The 14,571-nt window shown below is 34.5% G+C and overlaps 3 protein-coding genes across 4 annotated transcripts in view; all 3 read left to right on the top strand.

Moving 5' to 3' along the window:
* Positions 1-14,571, top strand: part of LOC144554108 (ferredoxin--NADP reductase, embryo isozyme, chloroplastic-like) — a 101,811-nt gene that overhangs the window by 29,011 nt on the left and 58,229 nt on the right. The gene's annotated exons all lie outside the window — the stretch shown is intronic.
* LOC144554105 (FAM91 carboxy-terminus protein) lies at positions 746-6,240 on the top strand. Of its 2 annotated transcripts, none has more exons than XM_078302344.1 (10): positions 746-1,130; positions 1,218-1,335; positions 1,429-1,525; positions 1,617-1,723; positions 1,901-2,023; positions 2,145-2,298; positions 2,736-2,796; positions 3,450-3,811; positions 3,893-5,300; positions 5,826-6,240. In XM_078302344.1, the coding sequence occupies exons 1-10, from the start codon at positions 1,003-1,005 to the stop codon at positions 6,079-6,081; spliced, it is 2,814 nt and encodes a 937-aa protein (XP_078158470.1). In that variant the 5' UTR covers positions 746-1,002; the 3' UTR covers positions 6,082-6,240. The 2 variants fall into 2 exon arrangements, with proteins under 2 accessions (XP_078158470.1, XP_078158471.1); XM_078302345.1 differs by having other exon boundaries at positions 786-1,130; positions 1,606-1,723.
* LOC144554805 (calvin cycle protein CP12-2, chloroplastic-like) lies at positions 9,773-10,407 on the top strand. Its single transcript, XM_078303157.1, has one exon. It carries the CDS (start codon positions 9,931-9,933, stop codon positions 10,285-10,287), a length of 357 nt encoding a protein of 118 aa, XP_078159283.1. The 5' UTR covers positions 9,773-9,930; the 3' UTR covers positions 10,288-10,407.

Genomic DNA, 14,571 nt, shown 5'->3' with positions numbered 1-14,571 from the left:
TATTTGTATCTCCATTATCTCTTTACTTAAATTATGAATGAAACGTTAAATGTGATTGATTATGTTTAGACACATCACATGTAATCACAACATATCTTGATCACATCATGACTAACGTGGTATAAGCATCCTTTTTTACTTTAATCACGATACATAAAAAAACTTACTAAATCGCTACATAATAATAACACTACACGTATTTTGATCCCCACTTTTTTGGCACAACGAGTCTAATTAAGTATATTTGGAGGACCATAAAAAAAGGTGAAAAAATAATATTATTCAGATTACACTATTATCACAGTGATAATAGTGCGATCTGCAGTCATCATATATATCTATTTACAGTTCTTCATATTTTGTCTCTATTATATTTTAATTTGTATATTTTCTAATACCAACTTTTTCTAAAACTTATATATTAAAATGAAACTGTCAATATGATATATATTATTAAATTTATCACCTTTTAGTTTAGTTTTTATATAAATCAATAAATTAAAACATTAACGTTTAAAATTTATTCATAACAATATATTTTTGTAAAGTACTCTTAATATTTATTAAATTAAATAAAATTATCATAATCTTTTATATGTTCACAAAGAAAATAATATAGATTAAATCTAACAGTTTTATTTTAATATTTAAATTTTAAAATGTAAATTACTAACATTTAATAAAGAGAGACATGATGAAAAGAGGAAAATTGTTTTATGATGGGCCCTTTGAGGCTTTGACCCATCTGTTCTCTCTTTTTTTGTTTCAATCTCTCTTCCGACCTTGAACGAATCACATCACATCACATCCAACTCTGACCTTCCCTTCCCTTCCAATTCCCACCTCTCAACTCTCAACTCTCAACAATGAAGAATGAATCCATCTGAATCCACGAAGAATCACTAAGAATCCCCTATTATCGGATTGGATCCGATCAAATCGGATCTCTTTCGCACTGGTGCGTACTCTACTGCTTACTCATATTTCTCGATCTCAATCGAGATGCAACGCATGGCTGGTAGTGTAGAGGAGCAGTTGATAGTGAAATCAATCAAGGAAGAATGCCTCTGGGAAAACCTTCCTAAGAGACTCCAACTCACACTTTCTACCAAAGAAGAATGGCACCGCAGGTATCTATCTATCTAATTCTATTCTACCTTTCTGCAATTTCAGATACTTAATTTCACACCTTATCTAATGGGATTTTGTAAATGTAGGATAATAGAGTATTGCATAAAAAAGAGATTGCAGTGGAATTCTTCTTTCGCTAGGAAGGTTTCCAAGGAAGCTGAGTATTATGAAGACATGATGCGCTACCTCAAAAAGAATCTAGCTGTTAAGACACTTTCTTTTATCCTTTTTTTTGTTATTGCAAATCTATGCAATGTACCAAAACCATACTAATTATCATGTTTACTTTTCATACAGTTATTTCCATATCATTTGGCTGAATATGTGTGTCGGGTCATGCGGGTATCCCCTTTTAGATACTACTGTGACATGATTTTTGAAGTTATGAAAAATGGTACTGATCAGTTTTTTTTCTTTTTTTACTTGTTCTTATTTCTGTACTGTTTTTGGAATATTTATTTTAATTTTTGTTAGAATTCTGGCAGAGCAACCATATGACAGCATCCCAAATTTTAGTGCGGCTGATGCATTGAGACTTGCTGGAATTGGAAGAAATGAATTTATTGATATCATGAACAAGTGCCGATCTAAGGTACCTTCTATTTTAAACAAATTTCGTATTCCTTTTTGTTCTTATGAAATAGTACTGATACAGTTACAGTCAGCTCTGGTATCTTTATTCCATGTATTATTATATGCTAGTATCGATTGAATTCTGTTATAGAATTTAACAATCTCTTCTTTTGTTTTCTTTTCCGGTTGTATAAAGAAAATAATGTGGAAGCTTAACAAATCTATAGCAAAAGAAATGTTGCCTACTCAGCCTGTTGATTTCACCATCGAGCCTTGGTGGGGTGTTTGCCTTGTCAATTTTACCATTGAAGAATTTAAGGTTAGTTCTCATTGTATAATATATCTCAATTTAATTAGCCTTTTCTTAAAACTGTACAACTACAAATTGATTTGCAAAGAAAAAATAAATATTGGTGCTCTTCTCTTTGTTTCGTGTGTAGAAATTAACAGAAGAAGAGATGGCAACAATAGACAAGATATGCAAAGAAGAAGCCAATTCTTATGTGCTTTTTGAACCTGACATAATTAAAGCCCTTTATAAACGAGGCCTAGTTTACTTTGATGTACCTGTTTATCCTGATGACCGCTTCAAAGGTACGTAAATTAAACTACTGGATTATTCCATATTCTTTTTAAATCTGCATATAGACCATGTATATTTAAGTTGTGCCATAGTTGGTCTACCCGTTTAATTGAGTTTTGAGTATACAAAATTAATATAGGTTTTACATAGGTTGACCATGTATATTTTGAAGAAACATATTAATTGACTATATTCCTGTCAGATAAGGGCTAACTTTGTCATTCTCTCATGGCACGGGTTTTTCTTAAAAATGCAAGTTGAAGTGGGGCTTTTAGTTGGACAGTTTTCTTTTATTTTTTATTTAGTATGTATGTGGGTTGGGGAGGGGGGGGGGGGGGGGGGGGGGCTTTTATGAAATTCTATGATGAAACTGAGCTTTAGCAACATTACTAGCTTCCCTTTTTGTGTTACGTGTATTGCAAATTTTGATGTATTTAGTAAAATTCAGTTTCCAGGTTGGAAGGATTCGTATCTAACAGAGAGCAGTTGTATGAAGATCCAATTGAAGAGTATGTTCCTTATATTTAATTTAGTTTTTGGCATGTATTCAATTTCACCTCAATTTTAATCAAAACCTGAGTTGGGTTTTGTTGCTCAGTTGTGTTTACAGGGATATGTGAGCTCAAACTTGGCTTTAATATAAAAATTTCCATCGGAGTAATAACACTAATCTAACATTTTTTGTTTGTTTGCACTTCAGAAAAATGTTGAATCTATATAACTCTCTCCCTTTTTTTCATAGCAAATATTATCTAATATTTAATGTTCTCACTCTTAAGCGAATTGTAAATACGAGATATGTCGACCATAGGTTGCATACGAGTTGTACAACAAAGATTCTCTTTTGAATTAATTTATGCAGTGAGGAGAAGAAAACAAAATACATCCGTCATGCTTGGTATTATATAATATCTTAAACTTTTTGTAGTTGCTTGTTTTTGAAAAAGTATTGCATTTACTTGTCATGTGATAAAAAAATGGGCTATTAGTTGCAAAAGAGATGTACATCAGTTCTCCTTGCTACCCTGATATTGTTACCATGTATGCTTGCCATGCCAATAAGAAATGCAAATATGAGAAATGTTTGGTGTTAATTACAAGTATCTGATGGTAAAATCAATGACAGCATTTCTTATAAATATTTTCTTTATTTCTAACACAGATTACTGTATGCTGTATTTGTGGTACTGAGTGAAAATGCAACTGTTGCTGAGCTGGCATCAACTTTACAGGCCGACTTGGCACAGCTCCAAGCGGCTGCATCATTTGCTTGCCGATTGGGATGGGCTGAGAAGCTAATGGATGCAGATTCCATCCTTCGCGAATCGGGAACAGGACCCGGATTATTGAGTAGCATTTTGAGCGATGATGAAGATGGATCAAATGCCAGTGTTAGCTCTGACAAGTCGACCCTGCAGCTCATGGTCAGTGAAGAACCGAGAAAGATTTCTGGCACGGCACACGTGGCTTTTGTGGTGGATGCCAATGTAACCTCTTATCTCATGATGGGTTCACTTTCACCAGGTATCAATAGTAACTGTCTGGTTATACTTATATGAGTGAATAAAAAGAAAATTATAAAATTGACCTCTTTCTCCTTTTTAGGTCTAAAGTCTCATGCTGTCACGCTTTATGAGGCAGGAAAACTGGGTGACTCTTGCATAGCTGATCTATGCAACGACCTTGCCACCTTGGAGGGATCGAAATTTGAAGGTGAATTGCAAGAATTTGCAAATCACGCCTTCAGCCTACGTTGTATCCTTGAGTGCATCCAATCAGGTGGTATACCCGCAACTACACCTAACCCGATACCCGATAACCCTGAATCTGTTAATGAGGTGGATGAAACTGCTAACTGTGAATCTGATACTTTGAAAAAGAGTAGGAAATACCGAGTTGATATCTTGAGGTGTGAGAGCCTGGCCTCACTTGCACCCGTAACCCTAGAAAGGATGTTTATGAGGGATTATGACATCATAGTTTCTATGGTGCCACTTCCTTCCATGTCAGTTTTACCCACTTCTGGGCCAGTACACTTTGGCCCACCTTCTTACTCCTCTATGACTCCTTGGATGAAGCTAGTTTTGTATACTACCGGTGCGTGTGGACCACTATCTGTGGTGCTCATGAGGGGTCAGAGGTTGAGAATTCTCCCGGCCCCACTTGCAGGTTGTGAGAAGGCGCTTATATGGTCATGGGATTTATCTACTGTTGTGGGTGGTCTGGGTGGCAAGTTTGAGGGCAATTTGGTCAAAGGAAATATATTGTTGCACTGCTTGAACTCTATGCTAAAAGTTTCGGCTGTCCTGGTACAACCTCTTAGAAAAGAGGATTTAGATGCTTCTGGAAAAATTGTGACTATGGATGTGGCACTGCCTCTGACGAACTATGACGAGAATTCCCTACCAGAGGAGGTTAGGAGTTTGAGTCCCTTCTTTAGCAGCCTTTCTGGGTTATGCACGCTTGGCTACATACGCCTCCTGAGGCTTCAAAAAATTATAGAATCAGGAGAAGATGGTTCAGATTCGACATCAGAGAAAGATAACTACGAGTGGGTCCCACTAGGGTTGGAATTTGGGGTCCCGCTTTTCAACCCAAAGCTGTGTGAGCAGATACGGGATAGATTATATGAGACGAGGATACTGCAAAATGGCGAATTTACTCAGCATTTTGGTGGGATGCAAAACCTGAGGAGGAAGTTACGGGAGATGTGTAACGAGTACCAGGCAACAGGTCCTGTGGCCAAGATGCTGTACCAGAGAGGGGAGAAGGAAAAGGAGAAGGAGAAGGAGAAGGAGAAAGAGAAGGAAAAAGAGAAAGGGGGGAAAGATGGAGGTGCGGGGCCCGTGCGTCAGATGGTGAGTTATGCGAGCGGGAGGTGGCACCCTGCTCAGAATGATCCTTCTACGCCACCTCATGAGAGAGGTGGGGCCAATGAGCATGAGAGGCTTAGAATGGCCCGAAGGCAAAGATGCCGCACTGAGGTTGTTAGCTTCGACGGCAGTATTCTCAGGTACGCAAATTGGCTTCTAATTTCTAATTTTTGTTAAATAATAAACAAAAATTTGGCAAGTACCATATTAGAGTGACGCTACGGTACTATACATAGCGCACTTTTCTCCGTACTACGGATTAATATTTTCATTTTAAAAATCCAAATAGTTGATCCAAACCATTTATCATGATCTCCATACGAAAATGTACTAGAAGGTAAAATTTTACATTTTTTAGATTTTTTTACTATTTTTCTAAATAGGTCCAAAATCACTTGATCTAAAGATTATGGGCCATCAGAAAGTAGTGATTTTCTACCTATTTAGAAAAATAGTAAACAAATTTAAAAAAAATGTAAAATTTGGTCTCCAAGCACATTTTCAAATGAAGATGATGTTGAGCACTGTGATTGTTTGGACTTTGAAAATGGAAGTATGCATCCATAGTATGGATCAAAGTGCGCTATCTATGTATAGTACCATAGCCTCACTCACCATATTATTGTTTACATTGTAAAGTAAAATGGATGGAAAATTGTATACAGGTCATATACAATGGCTCCGGTGTATGAGGCGATGACTCGACCAGTAGTAGAGGAAACAAGCAACCCGGTTAAGCCTGAATCAGAAGACACAGAGAGTAAAGATGTGGTGTTGCCGGGTGTCAACCTGATATTTGACGGGGCGGAGTTGCGCCCGTTTGATATAGAGGCTTGTTTGCAAGCCCGGCAACCCGTTTTGTTGGTTGCTGAGGCGTCGGCTGCTTCAGCCTCCATGCATACGGTAACAAAGGTCTCATGATGAGATTGATTAGTGTTCTTTCGTTTATTTTATTTATTTGATATTTTTTTTTTGTGATTTTAGCTGCAGGTTATTATGATCAAATTTTGTATATTTTTTTTTCTTCTTTTTCCTAATGTAAGAATTCATTCGTGTCTATTGTGAACTTGAATTTTGTTATTTTTCAGTGTTGCTAATAAGCAGTACAAGGTTTGATTCAAGCAAACAAAACCTAATATATTTATCATTACCGTGTAATATATGACCTAATTACACGGTAATGATTCCTACTGAAGAAGTTTGGGGGGCCAAAATAAAAAGGGTCAATTTCATGTATATCCCTCGAAAACTTTAAATTACGTATTATCCCCTATAAGGTTCTATCATATTTATCTTTCTAAATGTTAAAAACTTGTAAATTTATCTACTTTGTTGCATTTTCTATTAGAACTCATTTTATATTTATAAAATACCCATTATACCATTTACTATAAAAAATATATATGTAGCATCCTCAAGAAGAATGATAGTCTTCTAATTAGTCGATTTTTTAGGACAAATAATTTATTTCTCTGCTTCTAACTTATACATGCTAACATTTAGATTATACTTGTGTATGTGTTAGAAATGAATCTTTTTCCCTAAACCAACTTGTTAGAATATTGACATTTCTTTTGAACATGCTATATACCTTTTTTTCATTTTTTTTAATAAAAGGTGAATGGGCAGTTTATAATTTAAAGTGCGTTTTATCACAAAAGACAATAAAATAGATAAATATATGAGGTTTTGAAATTTAGTGGGTAAATATGATATTATGAATTTTAGAGGGAGAAATACATAATTTTCAAAGTTTTTTAGGAGTATACCTTCCAAGATATGACCTAATCTCATCTGTATTGACTTTATCTTATTTTCTTTTATTTGAAAAACATATATGTATATCTAAACAGGCAGCTAGCAACAGCCTGTTGGCCAGTTGTATTGTATTGTCTGATAAAAAGAATAAAATAATATTGTAGATAGAAAGAGAAAGGAAAGAAGATAAAATAAAATGCATTTATCCGTGTGGAAATGAAAATGGAACTTTCATCGATTCTTCTTCTCTGGATTTGGATTTGGATTTCTCACCTCTCATCTCACGTTTTCCACCTTTTTCCAATGACCAATAAAAAATTATTCCTTCTTTTCTTGTCGGTGGAAGGTGGCTTGTAGAATTAATTGTCAATTCAAAAATTTCAAATCCAGCATTAAATTCTTCCCCTAGAAATGGTTCAAGCAAAGCAAAAATTAAATTCTCTCATTCATTATAAATAATAAATCCCTTTGCTTTATTGCTTTATCCTTATCCATCCGAAAGTTTCTCAACAGTTTTGTTTGTTTATATATATTTCTAAATTCTAATCAATAAACATTCTTCTGGATTAGCCTTTGACTTGTTCAAACCTCATCTCTTCTCCAACAACTTAGTTTATAACCCCCATCTCTCTCTCTCTCTCTCTCTCTCTCTCTCTCGATTTCACCTCAAATTAGCGAAAGCTCAACCTTTCCAACCTCTTTTCTGTTAAAACTCAACAGACCCAATTTCCCAAAACCTAACACTTCTCTTCTTGTATCTTCCATTTATGATTTCTACTTTCTCACCCCCAGGAGAAACCTCTCTCTAGGTCTTATGAAAATCTCTGCTCTTCACCGCTTCCAGTTTTGCTTTCTCCATTCTTTCTCTGTTTCTTTCTTGTACTGGTTCTACGATCTCTCATAAACTTTTAGTTCATATACAAACACCCAACTTCAATTCTCAAATTTTAACAACTTTATCCCCCAATCCTCAACTTCTCTCCTATTCTGGTTTCAATTTGATTCAAAATTGAAAACCCAGAATTTAAAATGAGCACAGACGAGCGCAAGCGAAAGCGCATGATTTCAAACCGGGAATCGGCAAGGCGGTCCCGAAAGAAGAAGCAAGAGCGCCTTGAAGAACTGATCAGTGAATCGGCACGGCTTAAGAATGAAAATGCACAAGTGGAGATGCATGCAAATTTACTGATGGAGAGGTACAGCAAAGTAGAAATGGAAAATGAGATTCTTAGGGCTGAGATGGCGCAACTTGCCGAGAGACTGAAATCAGCAAACATGTACCTCTCTTTGTTTGAAGTGGTTAGCGGTGTCGATATGGATATCGAGGAAATACCCGACCCGTTTCTCAGGCCATGGTTGCCGGTCTGCACTGCGCAAATTAACTGTTGATTTGTTTGTGTTATGCTAATATTGTTGAATTAAAAGATAGATGTATGGTGTTTTTATCTAGTATCTAATTTGGTTCATGATGTATGATTTGATCTTTTCTAGTTGTGCTGTGCTGTGTTTTCATATTGGGAAAATTGAACTGTTTCTGGTTTGCTAATTAGTTTAAATTTATGTCAGGATTTCTGGATTGAATTGTGATTAGTATGATATTTTTATGTATGTATTAGTATTAGTATTGTTCTGTTGCTATTCTGACGGCTCTATCAATTAATCTCAAATTGAATTTTTCTGAGTAATATTTGGAAGCAAGTTTATAGTGAATATCATAATGTTGTAACATCTAAGATTAATTTGAATTTTTTGTTTGTAAAAATACAGGTAATTGAAGAAGTGTATTTGCAATATCGAATCATACCTAACCCTTTTCTATCATATTTTCTTGTTGGGTCAAATTTCAAATTCAATTAAGAATTGAACTGGTACTATTATATATGTCCATATCGTAGTGTTTTTGTATAACAAATAAATATACAAATTAGAGTAGAACTAGGGTGCTCTTAGTTTTGATGAGCTTAACTCTAAAACTTATCAAATCAATTTCAGATGACGAATCTGAACCGTTGAAACCCGCCTACCTTACGTGTGATGCATTTACATATGAAATTTTTAAACATTCAAATTAATTTAGTATAAAGTCAAGTGGTCAAAATTAGAAGGTTAATAAATTAATTTTAGTGCATTCATTTTTGAATGTTTTTTTACCGCGTGACTTTATACTAAATTAATTCGAATGTTTAAAAATTTCACATGTAGATGCATCACACGTAAGGTAGACGGGTTTCAACGGTTCGGATTTGTTATTTAAAATCGATTTGATAAGTTTTAGAATTAAGCTCACCAAAACTTTGGTGAGCTCAAGAGCACCCTAGTTCTACTCTAAAAATTATTTGCTTAAAGTAATAACATAACGATATCTTAGCATCCTTGCCAAAGATAATGATTTTCTCATCGAAAGTAATATATTTAAATTAAATTGGGTATCAACTATGACTTGTGTTACATGGGCCAGCATCTCTAGCTTTTCTGGCCCATTCATTAAGCCCAAAAACCAGACACGGTGGTATATACAATCCACAAAATTTGTGAAAATATCTGGCTTTATTGTGTTTTGTCATCTTTTATTTATTGTGGCCTTAATTAGTTGCGTGGCGTTCAAATTTTGTGTATTTTGACCGTATTCTTGATTTATAGTTACACCAAACACTTGCCTCTATAGTCTCCTGTAAACTATTTAAAAAAGAAAAAGAAATATAAGGCATCACAATAAATAAATAAACTTGCTTTTAGTCAAATAACCAAAATCGTTTTTCTTTGTTGCTTATAAATCAAATTAAAGATCGCCTCTTACGGAAGAGAGAGATGTTGCTGTTGGTAACAAAAATCTCTTTTTGTATGTATTCAAAATCTCTTTTGTGAAAAAAAAAAAGTGAAATACAAAATATCTTCAAACCTTGCAAATTTATAGCCCCCACACAATTTGACTTAACAAAAAATCTCTTTAAAATCAATTCTAGCCTTTAAAAACCCCTATTCCCTTACACCCTTCTCTTCTCTCAAAGCAAAATGGCATCATCACTAGTGCCAACACTAACCCTTACTTGCACCCCCAAAACCACCACCAAAAGGCCATGCATCGCCATGTGGCAAACTGGTACTAGCCGAAGGATGGTCCGCATGGCGAGCTCTCCTTCGACCCCACCAGGCATATCTGACAAGGTCTCTGAGAGCATAAAGAAGGCACAAGACACGTGTGGTGAGGCGAACCCAGAAAGCGCTGAGTGTGCTGCAGCCTGGGACGAGGTGGAGGAGCTTAGCGCTGCTGCTAGCCATGCCCGGGACAAGCTTAAAGAATCCGACCCGTTAGAAGAGTACTGCAAGGATAACCCGGAAACTGACGAGTGCCGTACCTATGATAATTAGAACAAACTATACATGTGTCTGTGTAATTATTATTTTCTTTCTCTATACCACATATTTACTTTATAAGTTTTAGTTATTATAAATGTTTATTATTACATGGTTTAACAAACTTTTAATTAACTGGGGAGTAGGGACCTGTTATTATTATTGTCCGTATTGAATTTTTTTTTTTTTTTTTTTTGGTTAAAGCCCGTAGTGATGTATTACCAGTACATCAGTACAGCTGATTATAACAATTAACATACTCCCTATAGTCTAAATACAAATCTGATCTACTTAGCGAATATGTTGTCTTAAAAAGTGAAAGAGAGGATAAGTGTGTTCCAATTTCTATTGAAAAAGTTCTTCAAATATTTAAAAGCTGAGTAGTGAGTTTGTAATTTCATAAGAAAAAATTTGGGTGCAATTTTTAAATATTTTAGGCCTAATGAAACCTACTTTTGCTATATTTGAGTTTGGTTTGGGCCTCTACCTGTTCCTATCGTTAGGAAAGAAGAGAGAAAAAAGGAATTCGGATTATTATTAATTTTTTTTTTTTTTTCAAATTTTGGAAGTTAATCAGTGGACTATATGAATGCATCTTAGAAGCTAAACAAAAGAATGGTATGAAGCAAATCACCTACCAGGGAGGTGCGTTTAGGGCTGCACAAAAAGTTCGTAGTTTGTGATTAGATTTGAGTTTGATTCGGAAAAAGTTCGTAATTAATTTGATTCGAAATTAGTTTATTCTGAACAAATTAAACCAATTTGGTTCGAATCTTATTCAAACTCAAACTCAAACTAGATATAGTTTTTTCGAAATTGGTTCATGAACTATTTAGATTCGAATCTCAAATAATCTAACTAACAGCTTCAACCATTAATCTTTAATAATGTAGTTACCAAACTTATATCAAAGCTCAAAATTGTTAATATAATGGTAATTTATAATAGAAAAATGTTTCAATAGCATAACAAATTGTTGAGTAACACAATACTTTAATACTACTTGTTGAGTACAAAATATGAGACAATCAAATAAATAAAGAATCACAAGATAAACCAAAACAATAAGTAAGCAAGTACAAAAAATTAGAGAGGAAAAAAATTATAGGACCACACGGTACAAATTTACTAAATCAAAGAATATTACAAGTACAAAGAGATTAGATTTCTTAATATCATTCTCTCACACACTCTTTTACAAGTTTTGAGAAAAAAAAGAATAAATTGTAAACAAAGTTAAGTGAAGAGGCAACATTGACGGACAGAGAGGAGCTCAAAGAAACAGCGAAGAGACTCTTGTGTAAATTGGCTCACGTTCTGGAAGGTGCGACAGCTGCTTCAATTAAATCATGTAGATTCACCTTGTACCGATCGATGGGAAAAGCCAAAGTCACCTTTTAATTAAACTCAAACCATTTCAAGCACCATCGGTTGACTACATGTTTCACCGATATAAGAAAACAGTACCAAGCAGCGCAGCTGCGGAATCAGATCACTTGCCCTCCGGTGCAGGAATTTTCTGCCCTACATTTGGATGAGGTTAAAGCACTGTTAACATTTAAAATTTTCAACTGGGGATCTATTTCGGATCCACTAACAGTGATTCTGAGAATAGGAATTTTCTGTCTCCAGGGGGGCAGAGGATTCGATTTCGCGCAGCTGCTTCAATTCTCATCGGTTGATTCGGTTCCAGGGGGGCAGCATATTTGGTTCCGTGATTTCAGTCAATCCAGCAGCATAAAAGTTAAGGGAATTTTGGACTGCCTCCTAATTTATTAGTGTGAATTCGTGAAAGGTAAAAGGTAAAAGAAAACTGCGTGAATTTTGTTCCCTGTGAAGAAAACTAATGCATAAACTATCAGTGGTTGGCAAAAAATTTGTAGTTCGTGATTCGATTGACTTCAATTCGATTTGAAAAATAATTGCAATTAATTAATTCGATTGAAGTTCGTTCTGAAACAAATCAAACCAGTTCAGTTCGAATCTTATTCAAACTCAAATTCAAACTGAACAAACTGCAAACTAGAGTAAGTTTGATTTGATTTGATTCATTTGCAGACCATGCGCCAGGATTTGACTCGAAGGCTAATTCGTTCACTCACTTTGCTCCGGGACTAGAATATGTACTAGTTCCTGGGTAGTAATTTCAATTACGAACTAGGTGCGTTGCATGCAGATGTTGATCCCAGAAGCAAATTTTTCCATGCATTTGTAATTTTGCTAGAACCAGCTAGGGTTTAACTTCAAGAGTAAGGCTTAGGTGCTATAAATCGCATAAGGTTTTTCGTACTATTATTTTAAAAATCTACTGTATAAACTTCAAACTTCGATCTAAATAGTTCAGTAAATTAGTTATATAATAAATTTGTAGAATATCAATTTTTACTATTTTTTATAATTTATAAAATATGACAAAAAATGACTTAAAATATTGACAATTTTCTTTTATTTTTAAGTTTTATTTTCCATCTTTCATAAATCATAAAAAAATAGTAAAAAATTTCAAAAATAGTAAAAAATTTCAAAAATAGTAAAAATTGGTATCCCATAAGTCCATTATATAACAAATTTATTTACTGAGCTACATAGATCAAAATTTGAAGTTTATACGATAGTTTTTTAAAGCAATAGTACGGAAGGCCTTGTGATATCATAACACGTAAGCCTTACTCTAACTTCAATATCACTTGACAAAATAAGGGTTAATTTAAAAAATAAATCATCTTCATTTGTTTATATTAAAAAGATGTTACAAAAATAATACAGATTCTGCAGATGACCTCCTAAAACAAACTTTATTTTTTTTTAATTCAAACAGACCAAATAACAGCTCCTCTTTAACTACTACTACAGGAAACCTATCTTTGTGGGAGGCATTGAGGCATCAATTATCCAAAGATCATCATGAGTTTCACATAAAAAAAAAAAGTAAAGCCCTTTAAATTAGCATATATATATAAGAGCATGAAACAAAAAATGGTATGCGATTTCCGGCCATTTTTATTAATATTCCTAAAAAAAAAGAAAATTTTAAAAATGCCCCTGTCCCCCAATTTTTATCGAATATGCCCTGACCGCCTGGGCCTGGGGCGGCCCAAATAACCCAGTGAGGCGCCCCCCCCTGGGGCGCCTCACTGGTATTTGTTTTTTTTTTTTTTTTTTTTTTTGAGAAATCTGAGGATTTTGATTTGAATAATTTTGTTGAAAAAAGTGTTGGGTTTATGTGTATGTGTATGTCAAAAAATAAAATATTATGTATATGTGTATGTGTATGCTAAAAAATAAAATATTTGAAGAGTTTTGTGAAGAAAAACAGATTAATCTGGACCGCACATCTTAATGAGTAATTTGACTAATCTGGACCGTCGGTTAAAGAATTTTCATGCAATTGACTTCTCTGAAATAAAATTCTCCGGGATAAACAGAGCGGTGCTTCGTAGCCTCAGACATCGCTCGCAGGGGGCTGCCGCCCCCCTGCCACCCCCGCATACTCCTACAATCAGGTCACCAAATTTTATATTTTTTGAAATTTTTTTACTATTTTTTTAGATTTATTGAAAATCACTGTTTTTGGATGGTCCCGAATTTTCACATACACATACACATACACATATACACATACACATATACATATACATATACATAAATAATATACGGTTACCAATTTTTTTTTTAAAATACCAACCGTAAGAACAGAAATTACATAAAAGACCCTGAAAACGCTAAAATTATAAAGAACGGTCCAAAACTCCATAAAGGAAGACTTGGATCGCGAATCTGAGCCATCCGACGGTCGGATCGAGCTGGAAACGAAGTTAGCTTGGATTTGGGGCTGTGGAGCTCCTGTCAAAATTTCAGCACGATCCGACGGACGGATCAAAAGTTACACGCCTTTTCGTAGGACCATGTTGCATCATTATTTTTTTTTTTTACTTTTTTTAAAAAAAAATTTTCATGTATATTTTCAATAGAAAAATAAAAAATATTAAAATTTTCTGTTTTTAAAAAAAAGTAAAAAAAGTAAAAAAAAAAAAAAAATTGGTAACCGTATATTATTTATGTATATGTATATGTATATGTATATGTGTATGTGTATATGTGTATGTGTATGTGAAAATTCGGGACCATCCAAAAACAGTGATTTTCAATAAATCTAAAAAAATAGTAAAAAAATTTCAAAAAATATAAAATTTGGTGACCTGATTGTAGGAGTATGCGGGGGGTGGCAGGGGGGCGGCAGCCCCCTGCGAGCGATGTCTGAGGCTACGAAGCACCGCTCTGTTTATCCCGGAGAATTTT

Source organism: Carex rostrata, chromosome 5, assembly GCF_964058835.1.
Source record: "Carex rostrata chromosome 5, lpCarRost1.2, whole genome shotgun sequence".
Taxonomy (NCBI): Eukaryota; Viridiplantae; Streptophyta; class Magnoliopsida; order Poales; family Cyperaceae; genus Carex; species Carex rostrata.
The sequence above is the reverse complement of the archived record's forward strand: the minus strand, read 5'-3'. Positions and strand labels throughout refer to the sequence as shown.